At 46.2% G+C, this 25,652-nt stretch overlaps 1 protein-coding gene across 9 annotated transcripts in view; it reads left to right on the forward strand.

Moving 5' to 3' along the window:
• The window catches only part of ATXN2 (ataxin 2), a 64,164-nt gene that overhangs the window by 36,306 nt on the left and 2,206 nt on the right, over window positions 1-25,652 (forward strand). For 3 of the 9 annotated variants that reach the window (XM_081202944.1, XM_081202946.1, XM_081202952.1), the window contains 14 exons: window positions 992-1,201; window positions 2,815-2,997; window positions 3,928-4,125; window positions 5,805-5,915; window positions 6,563-6,633; window positions 7,908-8,212; window positions 10,289-10,352; window positions 10,583-10,735; window positions 13,453-13,519; window positions 14,805-14,989; window positions 15,534-15,666; window positions 20,064-20,117; window positions 22,380-22,525; window positions 23,927-24,154. In XM_081202944.1, coding sequence (XP_081059070.1) covers window positions 992-1,201; window positions 2,815-2,997; window positions 3,928-4,125; window positions 5,805-5,915; window positions 6,563-6,633; window positions 7,908-8,212; window positions 10,289-10,352; window positions 10,583-10,735; window positions 13,453-13,519; window positions 14,805-14,989; window positions 15,534-15,666; window positions 20,064-20,117; window positions 22,380-22,525; window positions 23,927-24,154 — 2,108 coding nt within the window. The remainder of the gene's footprint in view (window positions 1-991; window positions 1,202-2,814; window positions 2,998-3,927; window positions 4,126-5,804; window positions 5,916-6,562; window positions 6,634-7,907; window positions 8,213-10,288; window positions 10,353-10,582; window positions 10,736-13,452; window positions 13,520-14,804; window positions 14,990-15,533; window positions 15,667-20,063; window positions 20,118-22,379; window positions 22,526-23,926; window positions 24,155-25,652) is intronic. The other 6 variants (XM_081202945.1, XM_081202947.1, XM_081202948.1 and 3 more) reach the window with 4 other exon arrangements.

The following is a 25,652-nucleotide window of genomic DNA, read 5'->3' on the forward strand; positions in this document are numbered from 1 at the left end:
ATGATAGCTGTGTGGTACCTGCAAGATAAAATGAGGCTGAAGCCCACCAAGCACTCCTCCTCCTGCTGCTGCTCCTCTCTTTTTACATTAGGGGGTCCCATGAAGGGCCCCTGTTCAGATGAGCAATTAAGTCCATGCCTTGGACTTGTGTCTTTCTGTTGCTTCTTATATATTCCATGGAAGATCATCAAAGGCCTTGTGTTTTTTTTGAAGGGCAGCAGTTTTGAATTTGGAAACAGTGCCCTCTAGAGGAACCTCCTGCTGTAGCCCAGGGGCAGAGATCTATGTGGATCTATTGTGGCCCAATTTCCTCTTTCACAAAAATTCTGAATGACTTCATTATTGAAAGGGCACAATAGAAGTAAATGTCAGCAGCTAAACACAGCTCTCTTTGTAACGTGATTTCTGTAGTTTTCACATGTCTTAGCGTTTGAAAGTGGTACATCCAGCGGTCAGTGTGCTTCACCCGCTTAATGAAATTCCCTGGAAGCCTCTTGTAGCTCCATTTCTGAAAAGCTGCTGTGCCAAGTGATGCATTCAGTGCATTCCTTTTACCCTGGGCAAGTTGACGCAGGCATGTTTTCCTTGATACATGGGGGATTAGCTACACATTTAGGTTTTCCTCACCGCTCATGGAACCATGCACAGCTATCCGTGATTAAGCACAAGCCATATAAGTGTGATATGCAAATAGTCCTAACTGATTTACACGCCATTGTCTTTTCCATGGTAGTGTTCATAGATCCTGAATTTAACCCATTGGGGGGAAACTCTGGTTGGTGATTGCAAACTGATCTTTCCTGGATTGAGGGTGGAATAACTGCAGATTTATTTTGATTTTGTATGAACCTGTAGAAATCCCCAATGGGTTAAAAAAAAAGGTATGAGAAATCATTTTTGTCATTTTTACTTTCCCTTCCCTCTGTCCCCCCCCCCATAATTTTATTTTCTTTAGTTTTTATACTTTCCTTCATATCATTTGTTCTGTCAGGTGTTCCCTGGCCATCGCCTTGCCCATCTCCTTCCTCTCGCCCACCTTCTCGCTACCAGTCAGGTCCCAACTCTCTTCCACCTCGGGCAGCCACCCCTACAAGGCCGCCCTCCAGGCCCCCTTCGCGGCCCTCCAGGCCCCCGTCTCACCCCTCTGCTCATGGCTCTCCAGCTCCTGCCTCTACTATGCCTAAACGCATGTCTTCAGAAGGTACAAAGACCACAGTTTTGTTTGTTCATGAATTTTCGTTTGTCTTTGTGTTCTCCCTTTCCTCTTGTGAGTTACAGTTAAAAGAATTGTTCTCTTCATTACTAAACCTTTTATTTGTGCACTTCAAAAAAAAATAAAGTTTTTTTTGTTTTGCTTCTGTTAACCTTTTTTTTTTGTTTAAAAAAGGGAATTTCACAGAAAACCAAACCATTAAAGGGATGGCCTTTTCCTGAAAGTGAGAAATTCGGCTTCCTAGTGCTACTTTAGTGCATTGCAGAGCACATGTGGATGTATCATCTGCAGTCACTTAGCCATGGTTGCAGGATCACACCGTCACCCCTACTGGTCACTGGCTGTAACCATGGTTAAAGGTTATATCTCCATTGCCGTTAACTGTGTTCAGTGCTAGCTATGTTTTGTTTGAATTCAGATGCTTAGTTAAAAACAAACTGGTTAGCATTAGCCATGGTTAAGATGAATGTCACCTTCAGCCTTTATTAAGGCCAGTCCGGGGAATTGCTGTGCTAGATGGGAAGATCAGGTGGAGGGACAGGTATATGAACCTGAAACCCATTCCTGATCCCATAACCTAGTTAAGGAGCTGAGAGGGCTGCATCTACATATTTCCTGAAGTGGCTGGTGATGGAGGGTTTTGCTCAGAATGATGCTTTATGACATAAATCTGTTAAAAATGCCTGATTCACCTCCTTACCTCCTTACTGGCAGTGGCGGCGAGGGAGACTGGTTAGAAGTGGATGGAAATTAATTGTGTATTTAAATTCAGTTTGAGTTCCTCTTGACTTTCCTGAAACTGTTCAGTGGAATTGAATAATTTTAATTCTGTCTTGAGAGGATGAGACTTGTTCTGCAATAAGGAATCATAGATTGAACCTATTCTCAGCTGCAGCTAATTTCCATACTTTAATTGCATTCAACTCATATACTATCTAGGAATTTTGAAGATGCTGAACCATTTGCAGGGGGCATGCTGACTCGTTTCTCAAATTCTAAGGCAATTCTTTGAAATGTCTCTGTGATATGCAGGGACATGAAAATGACGAGAGCTGAAAAACTATTAAATGTGGGCTGCTTAATTTGCTGCAAAATTTTCTAAGTTCTCTGCTGCCAGGAGGGCTAGAGCATTCAAAGTGGTCAGGTTTGGGTTTTCATAGCAAGAGTTAACTGGTGAAATCCACTTGAATTCTCTCTGCTGTGCTTTTGCACACCTCCTGTTTTTGTTTTCTGGGGTATGTGCATATAGGGAACATGTCCAGTGGATTGTGTCCTAACCTAGCATCTGTCTGGCTTCATATTTTTTCCTCCCCAGTTTTGTCACGAACTATATTGAGAGGAGTGCTGATTTTTAAATGTCCTGAGACTGTGTATGATGATGGCAGGCCAGGGATGGGGAAGCTTTGTGCTGCCAGATGTTTTGGATTACAGCCTCCCATCAGCCCCAGCCGGCATGGTTAGGGATGATGGAATCTGTAGGGTCTAAGGTTCCCCATCCCTTATGTAGCAAAAATTAATAGAATTCGGGGGGGGGGGGAAGCACGGAGATTTCATGTTGTGTTCATAGTTTAGGGTGTCTTTTCATGTGTTGCTTTCTTCAGGACCCCCGCGGATGTCTCCAAAGGCACAGCGGCACCCTCGAGGCCACAGAGTCTCTACTGGGAGGGGCACAATTTCAAGTGGCTTAGAATTTGTCTCTCACCCCGTGCCAGGAGAAGCCACCACACCTTCATCGGCCCGAGGCAGCCCTTCAGGTGGGACGTGGTCATCGGTGGTCAGTGGTGGTAAGTCAAGCTCAGCTTCCTACAGAAAGTCCTGTTTGGGGATTTTACAGTTAAAAAGAATCCTGTTTCTTAAGCCAAACATTGGAAAACCCAACAGGCCTGCTGGTTCTTTATTTTGCCTGGCTAGAAACCAAGTGTTACAACTGAGGGTGGTAAAACTGGATTGTCATGGAAAGCAGCAGATGTGCTGTTTCTCCCTTCCACTTTGATAGACTGTTTTTATCAGTTGATTACATTCCTTTCCAGAGACAGGCTGGTAGGTCAGTTGATGGGAGCTCTCAGCCTTTATTAGGGGATTTGACTATTCTTTTCCCTCCAGTCTCTTCTGTGAGTTCACCATCCTCTGGAGTGATGGTCAGGTTGTGCTCCTGTGAACCTCAGTATTCTTAGGCCTAGACCCCATTCCTGGTTGCCCACTTTCCTTCTTTCTGTCCTGTTTTAAGGGTGACTCAGAAGACACTGAAAGCCACAACGAGAAACTAGGTGGACTTTCACAGGGAAGTGAGTTTAGGATTGTGCCGCAGATCAATTTCTGGGACTACAAGCAGAAATCGGTTCTTACCATGAATTTCTGTTTGAAGAGTGGACTGGGTCATTAGGCGATGGAAACTGTTTCTCAGATTCTTTTCCGTGTTGGTGAGGGCTGGTAATAGGAAGTGACCTGACTCTGCTTAAAGTCTCCCTTGACAAACCTTTGCTTCAGTGCAATCAGTTATCAAGCATGTTTCACAGTAGAAGGATTAAAAGAAGCACTTATTGCTTGGGGGAGAGAAGCAACATCACAGAAATCCGGGGACTTTCCTAGGAAGGCAAAAAGGGTTTTGGTGGCAATTTTATCAGCTCAGTGTAAGCCTGGCATTAGGTTTTGCTTCTTTTAGTACAAAACAGCTGTGCAGTGTTTCAACAGGGTCTCTTTTATTTTGTTTCTAGTCCCTAGGTTGTCCCCTAAAGCACATAGACCCCGGTCTCCAAGGCAGAGCAGCGTTGGCAGTGTGCCTTCTGGGCCAGCTCTGTCTTCTCCTCAGGCTGGCTCTACTCCAGTGGAGCCTGTAGCTGCACCTGTTCTAGCTGCATCTCCCACCCCAGCCAGCCCTGCATCCATTAGAGCAGGTACACCATCAGCTGAAGGTAAGAAGCCCTTTTATTGCCCCCCTGTTCTGAGCCTGAGTAGAAATGCAAAGACATGATCTAAAAATTGCTTCTGTGTTTTAAGTGGTTGGAGAGCAGTTCTCACACACGTTTATTTTTATGCATTAGGTTTGCTAATCATATGCAGTCAATTTTCTCTCTGTGTGGGAATCTTTATACAGAGGGAGAAAACTGGCGCCTCCAGGCAACTACATAATTTTTTGAATGGCTGTTGAAAATTACAAAAATGAGTAGGAAAAGGTTGCGCTCTGTTTTTCCTAAGACATCCTGCTGACTTTCTTTCAACTCAGCCGATTAGGGCAGCCTTCCCCAGCATGGTGCCCATCAGCTGTTCTAGAATTAAAAGGTAAAGGGACCCCAGACCATTAGGTCCAGTCGTGACCGACTCTGGGGTAGCGGCACTCATCTCGCTTTATTGGCTGAGGGAGCCGACATCCAGCTTCTGGGTCATGTGGCCAGCATGACTAAGCCGCTTCTGGCGAACCAGAGCAGCGCACGGAAACGCCGTTTACCTTCCCCCCCGGAGCGATACCTATTTATCTACGTGCACTTTGACGTGCTTTCGAACTGCTAGGTTGGCAGGAGCAGGGACTGAGCAACGGGAGCTCACCCCGTCACGGGGGTTCGAACCGCCAACCTTCTAATTGGCAAGTCCTAGGCTCTGCCGTTTAACCCACAGCGCCACCCGTGTTCTAGAATTAAACTTCCACAAATCCCATCTGGTATGTTTATGCCATCTGGGGCTTATGGGAGTTGAAGTCCAAAACAACTGGAGGGCACCAGGTTGGGAAAGGCTGGATTAGGGTTTTATACATTAAAACAGTAATATTTAAAAAGTAATATTACCCTTCCATGTATTATTATTTTGGAAGAAATACATTTAATTTGATTTGCAGAGCTGCTGCTGTTCTTATTGTTGTTTCTAACTCACCTTTTCCCAAGTCCAGGACTCAAGACTGCCTGCATAGACAAAATAGAAAAAAGTAAAAACCATAGAAAGACAATCATTTAAGTGTAATCAAATACTAATAGAATTAAAATATTTAAAAGATTCATTAACAAAAAACTAGAATGAAAAGTGGCTCTTTGAAAGTCTCTCTTTAGTCGTCTTCATTATCATCATTTTATTTGTACGCTACCTTTCCAATATCAGGATGGCTTACAACATGAAAAGATCTACATAATTACAAACATGGCAAAAGTAGTCATAAACAATAAATAAAACACAGCAGAAAGTACACAACCAAATTGAATAATTCCATATAAATCATAATATTTAAAAATAAAGATACAAAATAATATTAATAACAGCAACAATACCCAGTACAAGAGTTTTTCCAGCAACCTCAGCTTTTGTCGCTATTGTCAGTCAGGGCCCTGTTCTCCCAGGCTGGCTAGAGAGAGAGGCCAGCAAGAGAATAAGTAGGTCTTCCACGACTCACAGCCAAGATTATGTTGGTTCCCCAAATAAACAGAGACACAATCAGGATAATACCTTGTATGGAACAAATTGTTTTGGTGCTGAGCTTTGTGAGCTTCCTGGTTGCATAGAAATCTTCAACAACTTGTCCCTCTTTCCTTCCCCACCCATTGCTGTCTAGAGTTATTAAGAGTGCTGTGCATATGAAATCTCAAGCAGGACTGATTTTCCTTCCTAGCTAAAGATTCAAGGCTTCAGGACCAGAGGCAGAGTTCTTCTCCTGCTAGCACCAAGGAACCCCTGAAGCCAAGTGAAATGTCTCCCAGCTTTGGCAAACCTGAAAACAAAGGTAGGAGTTTTCTGAAGTTGTGTTCAGCTCCCATCATTTGCAGCCAATATAGACAATGGTCGGGGAATAATGGGAGTTGGAGCCCACTACACCTGAAGGCACCTTGTTGGTTACTCCTGTACTGCAGGCTTAGTTACATTGCTGTTTGGATTGTTGTAGAGATTTGGGAAACACAACATGGCATGCAGCCCTCAAATATATGAAAAAGCAGTTCTTAGTTTGCAGATCACTCCAGTTTCTCTGCAATTTCCACTGAACTCTTTGGGGGGTTTTCTTTTCTTTTTCCCCCTGAGCTGAGACAGCATTTCAGATTTGGGTCACTCTATTGGGACTTCCTTTAGATAGTTTCAATTGGCCCAAATATATGCTGGATCCATGTCATCTGTTATTTATAACCCAGTACAGTGATATACCTTGGTTTACAACCATAATCCATTCCAGAGGTCTGGTTGTAAACCAAAACAGGTTGTAACCCAAGGTGCGCTTTCGCCATTGGGGCCTCCCCCCCCAAAGGGTTGTAATCCAAAAAATGGGTTGTAATTCAAAATAAATGGACACACACTTCTGGATTTATAATTGAAAACGGTTGTAATCCAAAACGGTTGCAAACCAAGGTACCACTGTATATGCCTATATTCTCTTAACAGGTGTGTCTCCAGCTGTCCTAGAACATAGAAAACAGATCGATGATTTAAAGAAGTTCAAGAATGATTTTAGGGTAAGTGCTTTTGCTATTAACGACAGCTGTCTCTGAATAGACAAGGCAGTACCAGATCAAACTACATGCAGGTAGGAACGGTGGCTTCAGGAACAAGCATTTTTAAGCAGATTAAAACATATAACACATAATAATAATAATAATAATAATAATAATAATAATAATAATATTTGTACCCCGCCCATCTGTCTGGGCTTCCCCAGCCACTCTGGGTGGCTTCCAATAAAGATTAAAAATACATAAAAATGTCACACATTAAAAACTTCCCTGAACAGGGCTGCCTTCAGATGTCTTCTAAATGTCAGGTAGTTGTTTATCTCTTTGACATCTGATGGGAGGGTGTTCCACAGGGCGGGCGCCACTACCAAGAAGGCCCTCTGCCTGGTTCCCTGTAGCTTTGCTTCTCACAGCGAGGGAACCACCAGAAGGCTTTTGGCGCTGGACCTCAGTGTCCAGGCAGAATGATGGGGGTGGAGACGCTCCTTCAGGTATACTGGGCCGAGGCCATTTAGGGCTTTAAAGGTCAGCACCAACACTTTGAACTGCGCTCAGAAACGTACTGGGAGCCCAATGTGGGTCTTTCAGGACCAGTGTTATATGGTCTCGGCGGCCGCTCCCAGTCATCAGTCTAGCTGCCGCATTCTGGATTAGTTGTAGTTTCTGGGTCACCTTCAAAGGTAGCCCCACGAAGAGCGCATTGCAGTAGTCCAAGCGGGAGATAACCAAAGCATGCACCACTCTGGCGAGACAGTCTGTGGGCAGGTAGGGTCTCAGTCTGCGTACCAAATCCTTGTCTATTCTCTCCCTCGACTAAAAGAACATTGCCTAGGGCAATGAAGGTCACAATAGGACATTCAAATGGCTGCAAATAAGACACTCCCTAGAGCAGCCAGTACAAGTGTGCCCCCTGCCTTGCCACCCCTTCATCCAGATACGCACACTTCTTGAAATGTTTTACAGGCATCCTCTCTGGGGAGGGAGTTCTACAACTTAAGGGCTTACTTCTCCTGGGCTGCAACCCCTTGAGCTTCTGCATATGGTGGAAGAAGCAAGAGGAGTCCCTCTACTGATATTAGCACCTAATATATTCCTGGGTTTTCTGTACGTCAGTATGTAGGAAATGAAGCAACTTTTATTTCAAGCTGTAAGAAATAATGTGCAAAACTAAAATCAATGAAGACTGTGCCTTCTCTCCAAATACCCTTGGTCAGGAAGTACCTGCTAAAAGTATAATTTTTCTGTTTCCTCCCACCCCACCCCCCTGCACCCTCCAGTTACAACCCAGTTCCGCCCCAGAAGCAGTGGAACAGCTGCTAACCAAAAACAGAGATGGTGAAAAATCCAGAGAGGTTCCTAAGGAGAAGGGTGACGCCAGCTGTAAGGACTCTGTAACTGAAACTGGCAGCAATGCCACCTCAACCAGTGGCAGTAGCAAATCAAACAGCCCCAGTATTTCACCACCTGGTGGCAGCCTGGAGCAAAAGCGAGGGCCTGAGGTGACCTCGCAAGGAGTGCAGACCTCTGGCCCCGGAGCGAAGCAGGAGAAAGAGGAGAAAGAAGACAAAAGGGACACCACCGAGTGAGTAATTCTGGCTGCAACAGCTCCCGCACAGATTTGGCACCGCTTTTGTGGAGGGCCCAGTTGTTGAGATGACTCGACCATGCACAGCATTTTCTTCTCTGCTCCTTATTTAGATTTAATATATTTAACATATTTTCTACCTCCACTGCTGGAGGCAGTGCTTAGAAAGCCAGTTTCAGGGAATTACAGGGAGCAGAGTGCTGTTGCTCCCCCTGGTCTTGCTTGTGGGTTCCCCACAATAGGCATCTGATTCACCACTGTGCAAACAGGATACAGGGCTAGATGGGCTTTTGGCCTGATCCTGCTACAAGGCTCTTCTTCATGTTCTTGTGCTCTTCTGTTCAGCTTCTGGTGTCAAACTGGAAAATATGCACAGGACTTTTAGGGGTTGTATTATCCAGCGGAAATGCAGTACCTGGAGAAAAATGGGTGTTGTGCTTTTAAATGTGTTTGATCAGTGACTGGGGAGAGAATACTATTTTCTGTCCCTGCTCCCTTGCCAGTCTTTCTCCTCCTACTCTGTGAAATTCATCCAGAGTTTCATGCTTTTGTTGGAAGGCTTGTGTTGCATTTTGAAACAGAAACGAGGCATCAAGTGATGGGCAGTTTTCCTCCACTCCACCAACGGAGGCAGAATCTGTAGAGGCTTCACACTTCCACCAGGCGGGGCAGTTGCCATCTCAGTTTTCAGCCTACCTCCACAAAGGGAGCATGGCTGACAGAATCTCTTATGGAGTTTAGAAGCTGTGAATTATTATTTTTTAAAATATATTCTTTCCTCTTCTTCCTTAGTTGTTGTTGCTAGTTGTTGCCTCTTAATGTATATACTAAATTTGCATATTGCCTTTCTGCTGATACGTTCAAGGTTTCTCACAGTTTTAGACAGCAGCTAACTTGGGACTGTGCAGATTTTGCTGGGCTCCCAGCCAGCATAGCTAATGGTCAGGGGTGATGGGAATTTTAGTAACAATATCCGGATGACCACAGGATAGCAACCTTTGGTTTACAGGCTGTTTATTTCATTTATTAATTTTATTTCATAAGAATCATATACCACTTGATTGTAAAGAAATTTTAATAGACATGATCCAAAAGGGAACACGGAGAGAAGAGGAATATTAGCAAATTCAGGTCCCGCAAGAGGTGTGTTTGTGTGAAAGAGAGAGAGGGAGAGACTGACTTCTGGGATGGGAGGAGCCAAATAGTAGAGCTGCTGCTGGCAGGAGGATGTCTTCGCAACTGCTTATCTATGGTCTCTATTGCCACAAGCAGACCTTACAGACCTTACAGTTTTGATTGCTGCAAGGAGACCTTGTGCCTTCTCAGTGGTTCTGTTCTGGCTGCAATCAGTCCGTTCTAGTAGCTAGTAGAAGACCTTGAGCCTGCAAGGAGCTGCAAGCAACCCGGCTATAACACTGACTGCTGATAAGCTTTGGTTGCAGGCCCCCAAGTATGTGTCAAGGCATCATGCTAAGAGTTCTTACTATGTTGTTGATCTGCAGCTGCCCCTCCCCCAGTGGTCTAGTTGAGGGATGGGCTAACACATTGCCTTCCAGATGTTGTTGACTCCAGCTGCCATCATCCCCAGCAAGCATGGACAATACTTAGAGATGATGGGGGTTAATAGTCCAGCGACATTTAGAGGTCCAAAGGTTAGCCTCCCCTGCTGCAGCCCTTCAGTCTCAGAAAAAAGGAACAGCCTAATGTCAAGGAAATAGCGGTGTTGGAGTGTTTTTTAGTTAAAACCTTGCAATGAACATCTTTTTCCTGTCCGTACTTTCCTCTTTGGTGGCAGCTCCCCCTTCAGTAGAACGTGTTACATTTTGATAGATTTTTAGGTGTGTTGTGCATCCTCAGCAATAGAACGTCCTATGCACAGAGGACAACTCCCTGCCACTCATGCCCAATGCACACAGCGCAGGTTTGAAGCCTCTACAAGTCTTCCTCCACTAGTAGATGTGAGGAGTCAACCATCCCTGGATATTCAACTCTTATCTGAGAGAAATGAACTATCATGGTGGGAAGTCCAATCTGACACGCATCTTTCTTGTGTTTCCCCCCACCCTTCCATAGACAAGTTAGAAAATCAACACTGAACCCTAACGCAAAGGAGTTCAACCCTCGATCATTTGCTCAGGTGAGTCTTAAGAGGCATCGCTGTCCTCATTCTCTCCTTAGCCGAGGCTGCATTTCTTCATGTGCCACCCATTAGAAGCAGTCACTGCATAGTTTGTTTTCCTGCTTTAACCAGCCGTAACAAGAGCTTGCTGGGGAAAGTCTACGGGGCATGTTGATGCACGCTTGATCAAACTGTTCAGTGCCTACTTACAGCTCAGCTATTCCGTTTTTCCTTCATGTTTTTGGCAGCCCAAGCCTTCCACCACACCAACGTCACCCCGTCCGCAGGCCCAGCCCAGCCCTTCCATGGTGGGCCATCAGCAGCCCACTCCGGTGTACACCCAGTCTGTTTGTTTCGCACCAAATATGATGTACCCTGTTCCCGTGAGTCCAGGTGTTCAGGTAAAGCGGCAAAGGCTTTAATGCGACAAGCTTATACTTGCTGCATTGAGTGTGGATAACAACTTGTCACTGCTTTGGAGTGTGAAAGGCAGAACAGGGCAGGAAGCATGTGAGAGTGCTTTGTGTTTACATATGGGAGATGGTGTGTGTGTGTGTGTGTGTGTGTGTGTGTGTGTGTGTGTGTGTGTGTATCGGTGAGTAAGGAAAAGATTAAGAAGCCCCTCTTCCATGCAACCGCCCGCCCCCCATTAATGTTACCTGCTCAAATTTGAACTTGGATGCCTTTGTTTGCCAAAGTGATGTGTATTTCCACCTTCTGAAAAGAGGCTGAGCCACTTTGTTTTCAGCACCACAATATAGTACCCTTTCTTGGCACTTAAAAATATTGAGTACCGCTGCTAGCTTGAAAAGGGATGCGGGTGGCGCTGTGGGTTAAACCACAGAGCCTAGGACTTGCCGATCAGAAGGTCGGTGGTTCGAATCCCTGCGACGGGGTGAGCTCCCGTTGCTCGGTCCCTGCTCCTGCCAACCTAGCAGTTCGAAAGCACGTCAAAGTGCAAGTAGATAAATAGGTACCGCCCGGGCAGGAAAGTAAACGGCATTTCCGTGCGCTGCTCTGGTTCGCCAGAAGCGGCTTAGTCATGCTGGCCACATGACCTGGAAGCTGTACGCCAGCTCCCTCAGCCAATAAAGCGAGAGTCGGCCATGACTGGACCTAATGGTCAGGGGTCCCTTTACCTTTACTAGCTTGAAGGCTACCTTGAAATGTATGCAGGGGCCTACTCATTGTCTTGAAAGAAGATCCCATCGGAACAGTAACTTTGTATTTGCAGAGCTCATGTGACAGAGCATTTGTCCTTGTGTACTCTATTTGTGAAATGTATACTCTCCCAAGAGGAGATCCTTGTTGGAGGGACTGGCCAACTATTTAGTTAGCCAACTGTTCTTACCCTTCTGTACAACTGAGAGAAGAGTATTTCCTGTGGCCACAAGAAAATTATTACAACAAATGTCAGAAACGATGAGTGTATATGATAAGATGTGCATTTTAAGCATATTGATTCCCTGTACATACCTTGGTTTGTTTATTTATTTTTACTTTGGGTCCAGTTTTATCTGATACTTGATTTTGTCCATGACCTGCAATGATGATGAAATCTTCTAATAGCCTAATTGATTAAACAGTGTGTTTTTCACTGTACTAATAAGAGACCAGAGTTCAAACAACTTTTAGTTCATCTCAGTAGAATGCATTGTGCTCTTTCTGTTTTGTTTTGTTTTATAAGATATTTATTGCAAATTTTAAACAGAAAAAAGAAAAAACACCAAACATATATAATACCATCACCACGGTATAACAAACAAAGAAAGACAGAAAGCAACAAGAAGTTAAACATAGAGTAGAAAAAGTACAACAAAAACAGCTGTTCATAAATCAAATTTCCATAACCTTTGGACTTCCTCGCATCTCCCTTTCCTGCGTTCTTGATGATAAAATTATAAGCAGCAATTTATTACCTTATTTCAATTCTTATTTTATAGTTCTTAAATATTATGTCCCAAATTTTAAATATTTTTCCAAATACTAAACTGCTTAATTTAGACATAATATTACTTCAAATTTCATCAATTTCTTAACCATCACTTATTCTCATACATCTTTCAACTGAATTGCTGATGCCATGTTGTTTTCTATCGTGCATTTTCTTAACATTCATACAACTTATAATGTTTTTGTAAGTAGTCTCTAAACTTTTTCCAGTCCTCTTTCTGGCTGCCACAGCGTTCCAAAATTATCTCTAGTGGTGCCAATTTGTCTTCAGTGGTTGGTATATGGGGATCACTTTAAAGTAAGGCATTTATTTTTAGTCACGTTTCTAACAAGTATTTTGATCCCGTTCCCTCCCACCCAAGCTATTTTCACCTGCCTCTTGACTTCAACCAAGCTTATACATCGTGGCACTGTTAATGTTCTTTCAATCAAAGGCCTGGTTCAGATATAAAAGTAGCTGCCTAAAGAGAATGAACATGGTGCTGATGCTTTCCCTCCTCCTGTCTCTCTCTCACTGAAATGGAACAATTCAAGGTTTTGTTACACCATAGTTTCTGGTTAACACTGGAGCATGGAAATTGTAGCTTAAACTCTTGACTACAAACCATCTAAATCAAGGGAGGGAAGCTATATTAGCATTCAAGGCAAATGTGATGTGCTCCTGTTCAAGATAAGTTCAATCCTCCCACTCAGTTGGTTCCCCCTCTTCCCTGCCCCCAACAGTTAGCACCTCCACTTAGCTTTTTTGTGTGTGCAACTTTTGGGTTCCCCCAATACCTCCCTCTTATCTGTCGGTGGTGCTTTTTGGGCTACATAAGGAATAGTGACAGTCAAGAGGTGTTGATGCTGCTGCTGCTGCAGATAGCCATGGTTGGTTCCTAAAACTTACCTTTGGAGAGTTCCACCCCAGGATCCTCTGAGCATTGCAAGGAATCCTTTGTGGGCACCTCTTGGGTTGGGTGGTGAGGTTCAGCACAAGACAATAAGCAGACAGTAGCACCCATAATCAAATGTTTGTAGATAAAAGTGTGAGGTGCATATCTGCTGGGAACCCAGTGGGGAGCAGGCCGCCACGTATGACTTGCATCCAGAGAGGAGAAATATATATATGATGCGTGGTGTGTGCACGTGTCTTCCTCTAATTGTCGGCCATGTTATTTTTCAGCCTTTGTACCCCATTCCCATGACGCCTATGCCAGTCAACCAGGCCAAGACCTATAGAGCAGGTAAAGGTGAGAATAATACAGTATTGCATGCTCTTGTACGTAGCTTGCATATGGAATAACTAACATGCCTTGCTCATTTTTCTGTTACATTTACTTTGCTTATGAATTAGCAACCCGCCTTTCTGTGCAACCCCCTTACCAAGCTGCCTCCACCTCCTCCTCCTCTTCTTCTTCCTCCTCCTCCTGCTCATGTGTCCTCTTGTTTCTTGGATTTTGCAGCACTGAGCAGGCAAAGTTTATAGCAGCATAGGGCCTGGTGCATGGGTAGGCAGACTAAGGCCCGGGGGGCCGGATCTGGCCCAGTCACCTTCTAAATCCGGCCCACGTGTTTTTACATGAGTAGAATGTGTCCTTTTATTTAAAATGCATCTCTGGGTTATTTGTGGGACATAGGAATTCGTTCACCCCCCCAATATAGTCTGACCCCCCCCAAAAGGCCTGAGGGACAGTGGACCGGCCCCCTGCTGAAAAAGTTTGCTGCCCCCTGGCCTAGTGTCTTGGCTCCAGTTCTAAATCCTTGAATGGATGCTTTTAAGCATATTTAAGGCTGAAAGATCCTATGCACACTTTCCTAGACGTACACCTTACTGAACACATTGCACAACTTACCCCTCAGTAACATGCATACGAAGGTACTGAAAGAGTGTTTGATTAGCTCCTGTACCTAATGATGAGCAGAAGCAACATATTGACTTGCCATGCCAGAGGCTTGTTTCTTCTGTTCGGCTTTTACCTAAAGGAAGCTTTTATGCATACAGTTGGGCACAAAGCTACTGATTCTGAAAGCTCCTCCCTGACATCAGAGTGCTGTGTTTTAACAGGATTGGACTGTTGTTACGGGCTCTGTTGGTCTTAGGGAGAAAAAATGTAATCGTAGGGAAAAAAAATTATGCCATTCTTCTGTATGGGAGGAATGTGAACCTTGTATGGGTTGTCTCTGCCCATCTCTCCACAGGCAGGAAGTTAAACATTTTAAAAGTAAAACATTTTTGCTGCACCAGAGCAGTGTTCCAGTATATATCGGCTAATGCTTGGATAGTCTTTCTTTTCTGTGATGCCTTCTTTATGCCTGAATGATAGCCCAGCCTACTCTGAGCTGACCTCTCTCTCCTGTCGCCTTAAAGCCTGCTCACAGGGTGAGATTCTTGAACCCTACCAGCAGCTGATTCCTCATCTTCATTTGGCTTCCTTGTGGTTGCCATTGTACCTAGCTGTACGTAGAAATGTTGGCATAGGTTTATTTTAGGGGGGAGGTGCTTTTGTAATGTACCCTTTCCCCCTTCTTTTGCAGTATCAAATATGCCCCAGCAGCGGCAAGACCAGCACCATCAAAACACCATGATGCACCCTGCCTCTGCTGCCGGGGCTCCTATTGTCGCTACGCCACCGGCTTATTCAACGCAGTACGTCGCCTACAGCCCCCAGCAGTTCTCCAACCAACCTCTCGTTCAACATGTGCCGCATTACCAGTCTCAGGTATGCCTTCAGCTGAGCTCTTTGCAGCTTGAACGGTGGGATTAGAATGTGTATTTTGCCACGCTGCATAAGTGGTGATGCAGTGCTTGCATAGCACTTCAAAAAGAGCTACGTGCTGCCTATGGTGATACATCCAGGGCCATTGTCACATGATACCCTTTGTGCATGTTTGAGGGGTGGGTGTGTGCAGGCCACCTTCCGTGCAGACAGGATTGACAGCTGAGTGATGGAACAGATTCAAGAGACCTGGGTGTTTACTGCAGTCTTACCTAGATCTATTGGCACGTGAAAGCTTTAGGTTATCTAATGGCATAATTTCACCTTAGTGCTGTAATGTTAAGAGGCCTATGTGCCATAATAGGAGGGGCTAGGAAAGCTGCTGCAGAGGGGAACGATGGTGGATCCTGAGTCTTCCTCTAAATCCATTCCAGTCTGCTAGTATAACTGGGCATCTCTGATTAACTTGAAGAAAGGCATTTTGTACCTGTGAAAGTACCTGCAGGGACTTACTCCTTCCTTGTTCTCTTTCTCATGCTTAATGCAGCACCCCCACGTCTATAGCCCTGTAATACAGGGCAATGCCCGGATGATGGCACCACCGGCACACCCGCAGCCCGGCTTAGTTTCTTCCACCGCTACGCAGTATGGTGCGCACGAGCAGACCCACACGATGTATGGTAGGACACTTTTTAATGAGTTCTCTTTTGAAACTTTGAAGGATCTCGTTCTTAGTGGCTTGCCGAGAGAACTGGAACGCTCTGTTTTGAAATTCACTGAAACCCGTTTGGATACCGGTATAGTAAAGAGAGATTGGGAGACTGAAATGCAATTGTAAAGCATGAACAGCTGACTTTTCTGTCCCAGATACCTCTTATAAAACAGCATATCACAATTTCTCCATATGCTGCCACCAGCAGCCTTTTAAAGGGCCCTTATTTATAACTGGGGACAGATTCACTTATGTATGTGTCCACTTGCATGCGTGACTGAGCTAGTGTGCATCATTAAGCACCGCAGAGCGAATATTTGTAGTGCTGCTGTGTCCATTCAAATGTACTACTATTCCACGACATGAACCATTTTGTATTGGTAGGGGATTCTTAGCACCTAGCTCTACTCTCAGCTGGCACTCAGAATTTGTGCCAAGGATTTGAGGCATGGCCTCCATTCACACAGGCGCTGTTTTGGGCGTGAATTTCCTCTTCTGGGGTAGTGTTTGGGTTATGTGCCTGCAGTGCTCAGTTGATTCCTCGGCATGAACTGAGATGTGTCTGTCTTTTGCCTCCTCAATACGAGGCCCCTTCTGGCTTGGGGGTATCACCAAGTGTGGGTTTTGCACACTGATGGCTTCCTGTAAGCCAAGGATGACTTCCTTGTGGGCTGATGGCATTAAGTGATGCTGAGTGTTAAGAATGCCCCTGTTGCAATGTGGGATTGTGCCCATTTTCAGAGATTATGCTAATATTCTTTGGGGCAGCCACTAAAGGGCTATGTTGTTATGCTGGACCACACAGGAGGACTCACGGGTAAAATAAGCTTAATTCTTCTGCCCTTTTTTGTCTGGAGTGGAAAAGGCAAAAGTTGAGGAGAAAGCTCCACTGCTGTGTTTAGTCTGCCAGGTCACTCAATAGGAACACCAAGGTTGTCCTTGCTTTGCAGTGGATTTACGGGTTCTACTTTTCGAGGAAAGGATTGTGGCTTGGTGGCCAAGCACCTGCCTTGTACGTGGAAGATTCCATTCCTGGTATCTGCAGGCAGAGCAGAGGAGGGAAAACCCTAAGTCCATCAAGATCTACCAGTCTCTGTAGACAATAGTAAGCTGGATAAACAGACTCTGTATGAGGCTGCTTCCTAAATATTAATAAAAGTGGGAAGGTCTCTGTAGAACACTCCAGGCAGCCGCTGTGTAGCTATTAAATCTCCAGTAGGGGTTCTCCCGTTCTTCCCCTTCATGTGTGAGGCAGGTCTTGAGATTTGTCACCCAAGAGTAACTTGGGGGTTTCAGCTGGCTGCTTTAAATTGTTATCAATTCTAACACAGAGACACCCCTGCTGACCACTGGATGCTGTGAATGAGCTTTCCTAGGCCCAGCTGACCAGCCTTGCCCTCTAACCTGTTTGCTGCAGATGACCTGGAAGCAGACTGACCCGTTTGGGCCTTTTGCCTTCATGGACGTATGAGCCCATTGGCCAAGAGATGAATGAGCCCAGGCGCACAGCTACTCAGTTTCTCCTTTTTGCATGAGCAAACTTACCAAGAAGTCTTCTGCTAAATGTAGTTTCCTATTTCATCCAAACTGGGAAACTCATTTATTTATTTGTCAAGCTTTCTATACTGCTTACTTGACAGAAGATCTCTCAGTGCTTTACATTATACTCAGCTTTGGAATGAAGCCAGCTTCAAATGATGGGGGTTGGAGGCAGAAGGCTCATTCACATCTTGGCTTATTAAACCGAGATACAATCGTCTGAACACGACCACTGTTTCCAGTTTGTCACCTTGCGGCCACATTTTTTACCATGATGAATCCAAATACTTAGTGCTCAGTGGTTTTTGTTAAGAAATTTCCTGATAGTTTTCTTTTAGTATAAGGTGGTGGTCCTTGGAAGCTTATATCATCAGAAGTGTTAGTGACTGGTTGGATTTTCTTGTCTGGCTTGCACCAACTTAGCTACCTGTAGCAAAGAAAGGAAGTTATTGTAAACCGCTCTATGATTCTCACATGAAGGGCAGTATAAATATTTAATAAACCATCATCATCAAAAGTCCTTGGTTCAAACCTTAGCACAAATGTATTGGTGTTCACTTTTCAATCTCAGCGTCCCTCTCCGTCTGAATCATAGGTATGACAATACTCTCCTGTCTCACAGGTTTGTTGTAGAGATTACTGAGAGAATGCATGTGAAACACTGAATAAACGTTAAGTGGAGGTATACTGCTCCCTTTGACCAGTTCTCTAAAGACATAGCAAAACTGTAATCGGAACGCTGCATCGATTTGTAGCACCTCTAGTGCTCTATGAAACTACATCTAGCAAAGAGAATGAATAGGAATTCATTCTATTAACCTTTGTATAAACGTGTGTATATGTCAGCAGTTGCTAATTGCTGAACTTCTGTTAAGATGGAAAGGCTTGTTTCAAAAGTCTGGTAAACCAAGATAATGTTTATTCACCAGCTTGATCCTGATTTTGCTTTGTATTTTATCCAGTATTTTTCTGTGTCTTATTCTCTCTCTAAGCTCTCTAGTGCAGTGTTTCCCAACCACTGTTCCGCGGCACACTAGTGTGCCGCGAGATGTTGCCTGGTGTGCCGCGGGAAAAATTAGAAAAATTAGATATTTTTTTTTAAGTCAAATTTTCGATTGGGGCGCCGTCACTAGATGACCCCTGGGGTTCCCTCCCTCCCTCCCGCTCTGCGCCTCCCTCCTCCTCCTCCTCCGGGGAGGCCCTTACTGGCTCTCGGCCAAGGCTTGGCGGCTGCCACTCACTCACTCGCTCGCCCACCCGTCCCTCCATCCCTGCACCCGGCCTCTCCCCCTCCGTCCCCGGCGCGGGGGCTGCCGGGATCCGTAGTCCCCTCGCCCTTGGGCTCCGCGCGGGGTGCGCGAGCTACGTTTCCCAGCGTGGCCTGGCGGGCCGGGCGTTTTCTTTGAAGCGCTCTTCTCCCGGCCATGGAATGAGCGCAGCGGCGGCGGCCGGGCGGGCAGGGGCTCTTCCGCGCAGACCCCGCGCAGCCTGCCTGCGCCCCCGCGGAGATCGGGCGGCAGGATGGAGCCCGGGGATCCCCGCGGAGGCGGAGCAGCGGAGGCTGCCCCCCAGGTAGGGCTGCATCGGGGTTTTTTATTTTTGCAATGCTGCATCCGCGCTGGAGGGGACGCATCGGACCGCGGGGAGACCCCTTGGCGGGCGTGCAAGGCAATGCATGCGTGCAGGCGTTGCATGGAGTGCAGTGCAATGCAATGGCAACGCGGCGCCCTGCATGCATGCATGCAACTTCCACCGGCGCTCCGGACTTGGCAGGTGAGGGGGGTCCCCAGTGGGCGGCAGAGAGAGCCGGGAGGGCGAAGGGGAGCCGGGGGGGGGGAGCAGCGCTGCTCCCCGAGCCGAGCCCGGGGGGAAACTTCGGCGTCGTTGCGCCGGGTGTTGGAAGCGGAGGCTGGCGGGGGCCCCTCACCTGCAAAACCTGGTCGCCTCTCATATATTTCGTGCATTGCATTCATCGCCCGCTTTCTCCTCCAAGGAGCTCCCGGGGGCGCGCGTGGTTCTCCCCGTGTTATCCTCGCAACAACAGCCCTGCGATGTGGGTCAGGCGAGTGGCCCAAGGGAGCACCCAGGGATTGTCCTGGCCAGGTGGGGTGATTTGAACCCTGCTCTCTGCCTGGTCTTCGTCCTCATTTAGCCCCCACATGTGCATGACTGTGCATGACTGAGGTTTTCCCCCCTTGTCTTGGCTATGGTGTGAGTCTGTGCTGTTAATTAATGGGGTTCTGCCTTCGGAGAAGATGAGCCAGCCCTCAAGGAGGTGATTATGTAATTTGCTAGCAATTCATGTCCCTCCCGGCGTGACGCTGCGCGCTGACGTCACGGGGCTGTAATGGTGGTGTGCCTCGAGATTTTTTTCATGAAACAAGTGTGCCTTTGCCCAAAAAAGGTTGGGAAACACTGCTCTAGTGTCCTGTCTCTGCTAAAAAATAAATAAACAAATTAGTATGCTGAACTAAGCAATAATTGGGGAACTGGGGCTCTTCATCTTGGGGAAATCCAGTTTTCTGGGATTGTAACTGGTGTTTTTCTCTTCATTGAAAATCAGTCAAAGCACTTTTAATCCTTATTCTTCATGCTGTGGTTAGTTAACGGAATGTAAAATACTTTAAAATAGTGGACATTTTAAAATTGATGAACACCAGCTGAAGATTGTATGTGTGATTGAATATCTCTTTAACTTTTTTTTTTTTAATTGCAAATTGGTTTGTGCATGAAAACAATGATTGACTTAACCTTTCCAGAAGACTGGAAGTGGTGCTCTCATCTTGTGGCACACGGCTAATTTCCCTTTCTATTTCCCAAATTCAGCATGTCCCAAAATACCCTACAGCAAGGAGACAGGTCCTTCTTTCTACTTTGCCAGTGAGTTGGGGTTTTTGTACTAACTTTGATTTGCACAGTAAACAACTTTGAAAGAATCTGTTGGAGAATAGGCTTGTTGAACAGATGTCTTTGCACCAAACCTATTCAGAATTAGGAAAAGCTTTTCTCTCATTGGGAAACCAATAGACTCATGGGACATGTAAAGGATGAAACTGTCTGAGGAAGATTACCATAACGGAGAAGGTAAGATGACAGGCAGCACTAGGTGAAAAGAGTAAAAATAAGTCCAGTTATGTAGAGACGTGGTTGACATGTTTACTTCCTCCTTACATTTCCTTGAAACCAACATGGTCTACTGCCCTGTGAAGGAAGGGTTGTCTACTTTGCAGTGGTCCACAATAAAGGGTACAGAATTGGTTGGTCAGAGATTTGGGAAAGGAAGATTCAGACTTTTAGGGGGTGGGAGAAGAAATCTGAAAGGGCAAGATTGGAATTTACAGGGCAAGACATTCCCCAAAGAGTTGGAATTGTGACCCCTGGAAGGCCTAACCCATCTATGAACCCTTGCAGACAGAATGCTGAAAGTTTGCTTTAACCACAAGAGCTAGAAAACTTCGAAAAAGCCTGAGGTTGAGCTGAATGAAATTCAGTGTTGGATTTTGCAAGACAGTTGTGGTCACAAAGGCCCCTGGATCTTTTAATCGAAAGCGCTGATTCCCTTTTATGTATTTGAGTGAATGCAAAGATCCATTGTGACAGAATGACCTACACAGCCAGAGCTGTCAGCTGGAGAAGGAGGGCTCTTTATTGCACAGCAGAAATCAGGAGCTCTGTGTCTTTTGGGTATGGAGTTGTCCCAGGAATCTGCTGCTGAACTGTTCCATTTGGTCAGAGGGCTGTAATGCAACCACATTGGTTTGGTGCATTGAAACTCTTTCAACAAGTCAATTTCCTTTAATAGATTTTCCTTTGCAAAATGGAGCCCGCTGTCTGTCTGTAACATCCGTTTACATTTGCTTCCTCTAATTCAAATGAAGGTCTCTTTTGCCGTCTAATTGTGGTTATGTTTACCTTCAGGCAGTTTTCACACTTAAAGCACTGACTCTTCCCAACATCATCTAAGTGGGTGTTTGATTTGGGTGGCCTTTCCCTCCCCTCCCTGCCTTTCTTCATTTCCTACTGCCTTGACTATCCACCACCCCTCTCCCTTTTAGGATTACAGTTGCAACTTGCAACTTCTACACATTATCCTTCCCTTATCCCAAAGCATTTGCTCTTGTTTCTGTTTCCTCCTTCCTCTTGCTGACATATTGCAGTTTGCAAAGAACTAAGTGCTATCTTACCCTGCTGTTCCCATTTATGGCAGGGGGCAAGGGAACTAATTATGTAGCTTATCTATCCTGTGAAAGGCAGGTGGTGTTCACACTGGATGTGTCTTCCTTTTGCATCTGCTATGGGAGCTGTGAAGGCAGATTTTAAAACTTGGGTGCAGGTTCTGGGTCCCCATCTTGTCTACAGTAAACCTTGGACATGCTTCTCTGAGCTCTGAATGTGACTGCCCTGAGCTAGTTCCTCCAGTTCCTGCCAGCAAGATAATCTATTTTGGACTGAAAAGAGATCACCAGCAAGTCCCATTTCTTCTCTGTGGGTTTGAAGAGGAAATGAAGAGTTTTAAGGCAAGGATGGGGAACGTGTGGCCGTCCAGATGTTGCTGGCTACTAGCCATGCTGGCTGGGCCTGATGGGAGTTGAGTCCTGCAACATCTGGAGGGGCCCACAGGTTTCCCCTCCCTGGTCCATGGCCAGACTTGTATGCTAGGGAACCCAAAGGCTGCATGCAGTATGAAACACAGTTCTGTGACTGGAGCCAGGTGTGTGTGTGTGTGTGTGCGCGCGCGTGCGCGTGCACGCGTGCGCTTTCCCACCCTGACCCAAATAAATTTGACTTTTGTGACAAGAGCTTAAGGTTAGAGGAAGCCTGGAGCCAAATGGCCATTTTCATCAGGAGAGGGTTGGAAAGCCTCTCAACTCTCACTGAGCCTGGCACGTCACTTCTACACAGTCCTCACGCACCCTCAAACATTCCCTTGCAACCATGTAGGTTTTAAAGAATGTGCTCTGCAGGCTGCAAAAGTGATGTTGAGTCAAGGGCAAGTCCCAGGTGGCTGGCATTTGTATTGTTTCTAAATGAAGGAAAGAAAAGCAGCTATTTAAAAGGGAGACACCCTGAGTTGGGGGAGTCCTATGTGCTGACTCCGCTTGGCATCCGTTCTCAATTTCCTTTCCCCTCTTTTCTTCCTAGTTTCCACTGGTTCCCTTGCTCAGCAGTATGCCCATCCCAGCGCCACCCTGCATCCGCACCCGCCGCACCCACAGCCTTCTGCCACACCCACAGGGCAGCAGCAGAGTCAACATGGGGGAAACCACCCAGCTCCCAGCCCAGTGCAGGTAAGCGCTACGACTAGCCATCTGTGTGGCAACAGAGAAGCAGGTTCCTGCTCTGCCGTAGTTTGGGCCAGTTGCCGTTGAGACCCTGCATTCATTGCCTGGAGTCTGTGCAACCAGAGCTGACTACTCTGGCCAGCATGCTGTCATGGTAGGAACCATATCACTAGTTCATTGCACACTGGAGGCTACTATTTTCTGCTGGAAAAGAAGCTAGCAACTGGGATTAGCCATCCTGATGGATGCAAGCTTAATGCAAGTCAGAAAGTTTAGGCAGATAGTTACATTTCTTAAACAGCTATTTCTTAAAAGGTCCCATGGCACTTGTATTTATGAGTAAAATACAAATGTTCTTTCTTTATCCAAGAGTATTTGTACCCTGCTCTTCATTAAAAAAAGGCCTCTGGCACAGCTTACGAACAGTCCGTTAAAGGAAAAGTTCTCGCTCACAGGCTTGCAGTCTAAAACACACAACACAAAAGCAAAAAGCGACAGGGAGGGAAGAGGGCGAAAGCACACTTGGGCCCCAATGTGATCTGCAGGAGTGGAAACTGTTCAGGAGCAGGAAGCACAAGATGGAGCTGGCCTTTCACTAGAGCTACTGAAACGAGCTCTGCCTCCCATCTCACCCCCTGAGGCAGCCTGTTGGAATAGCTGCTATCAGGATGACGAAGTCCAACGGAGCTGGCCTTTCAGTGGAATTGAGAGAATAAGCCATTATTTATAAATTCATAAAGTACATGGGCCTTCTGGCCACTGAAAAATACCCATTACAGCATAAAAATGATGATCTGCTTTTAGTTTATTTAACACAAAAAGAAGTAGCAGCTTGGAACATCGAGAACAGAATAGTGATAATGCTTAGCAGGCTTCAGTCAGGATGTTCTTCCATAACTTTAGCAGCACCAAAGAGAGCCCAGCCTCTGGATCTTTCCTTCTTCTGAGTGTGGCTTGAATCTGTAGCAGAACCTCTGAGCTGCCCTGGTGGATTGTAAAGGGAGAGGCATACACCCGAGGTTCCTCAACCCATAATGCTGAATGTGAACATGGATGTCAAGCATGCTGGATTATGCACCTTTTTCGCTGCTGGGAAATTTGCCTCTTGCCAGCCAGGTTTCCTTGCTGTTGCCAGCTTGCCATGAGGTGGAAGGAACCCTGGCAAAGCACTGTGTTTTGCATTCCCAGCATAGCCTGAGAGCAGAACAAGCGTTTTTGAGGGCAATGCTTTTTTTCAGCCGGAACTCACCGGAGCTCAGTTCCGGCACTTCTCAGGTGGGCACCATTGCCATTCTAAGAGAACAAGGGAGGCGTTCATGGTGAGTTCCGGCACCTCTTTTCCTAGAAAAATAGCACTGTTTGAGTGTAAATATTGCCAAGCCATTGCTATGCTTATGATTTCTTCAGCACCATCAGCACCAGGCCGCCCAGGCTCTCCACTTGACAAACGCCCAGCAGCAGTCAGCCATCTACCACACTGGTCTTGCGCCAACTCCTCCTTCCATGACCCCAGGCTCAAGCACACAGTCTCCTCAGAGCAGCTTCCCTGCAGCTCAACAGACGGTCTTTGCCATTCATCCTTCCCACGTCCAGCCTGCCTACACCAACCAACCGCACATGGCCCATGTCCCCCAGGTAAGAAAGACCCTTGATGTAGGCTGAGGTCCAAAGAGTGCTCTCTGTTCCAGGGAGGAGAAGACTGGGGTCGGGGAGCCATTTCTCATTAAGATGGGCTTATAATCTCAGGCTGCTTTGATCCGGGGAAGGCCATGGGTGTGTGTCACACCCTTGTGCACCAAAGAACTGTTCAGAATGCCTGATGAGTATTTATGCACACAGAATAATCTCTGTCCAGCAGGAGGTGCTAGCGAGGGATCCCTGGACTATGGGTTTCTCAGGGTTGCCCATGGTAGACATGGTCACCTGAGTACTTCCCTCTAGAAGGCAGGCAGAACAGGGCATGACATTGTGCACCTTTTGGGCTAGAGGGTAGACAGTGGCGCTGCTGCTGCTGCTGCTGCAGTTGCTTGGCTAAAGCTGAAAAGGTTGGGCATGGTGGTTGAAGGGTGGTGTGTGTCCTTGGCCCCCTGTTATGGAAGCGGGCTCTGAGTGCCACAGAGGGTGGTGTCCTTCCTGAGGTAGTTAGGAGTGAGAGAGATCCTTGCTATGGAATTGGTGGTAAGTCAGTGAGCTTTTGGGTCTGAGGCCTGAAGACTGAAAAAGGTTCTTTGCAGGGAAGTCTGAAGCTGCCCTCAACTGTACACTTAGATTTTGCGCTCTGACCCCCAAATGTGTCCGCTCCAGCTGTGAATGGCAAGCCAAGTGCTGCCTCCCTCCAACTGGCTACTTAACAACATATTTTGTGCTGTTTCTAGCGGCAAGGCTGTCGTATTCCTCTGAGAGGGGAGCCTAATAATAATAATAATAAATATTAATAATAATTCATTATTATTTATACCCCACCCATCTGGCTGGGTTTCCCCAGCCGCTCTGGGCGGCTTCCAACAAAACACTAAAATACAATAACCTATTAAACATTAAAAGCTTCCCTAAACAGGGCTTAATAATAATAATTTATACCCCGCCCATCTGGCTGGGTTCCCCAGCCACTCCAACAGAACACTAAAATACAATAATCTATTAAACATTAAAAGCTTCGGTGGGGTCCCGGCCTACCCCCTCCCCTGCTGAAACAAACCAGCTTTAGTGCCATTTCTGGGATTCCTGTGGTGCTGGCTGTGGGCGCCCCTCCCCTTTGTGGCCTTGCTACTAAAGAGCTGGTTTGACATCAACTGATAGGAAGTGCCTACAGAGGGTGGTGAATACTGCACAAGATATTATGGGCTGTCCCATGAATCCGCTGGATGACATTGCAGAAGAACGTTGCCTCAGGAGAGTGAGGAAAATTCTCAGGAATGATTCACACCCTGGCCGGCACTTTCTTGATCTCCTGCCCTCAGGCAGAAGATATAGAAGCATGATTAGTCGCACCAACAGGGTAAAGAACAGCTTCTATCCGTGGGCTGTTAGGCTGCTGAATGAAAAGATAACAACAGGGCAACTGACTTTCGGGTTTGGTGGGTGTGCGTCAGTAAACGAGGGGAATTAAGACTAAGAGAGCTGAGTGGGGGGT

This window comes from Podarcis bocagei, assembly GCF_964188305.1.
Source record: "Podarcis bocagei genome assembly, chromosome: 7".
NCBI lineage: Eukaryota > Metazoa > Chordata > Lepidosauria > Squamata > Lacertidae > Podarcis > Podarcis bocagei.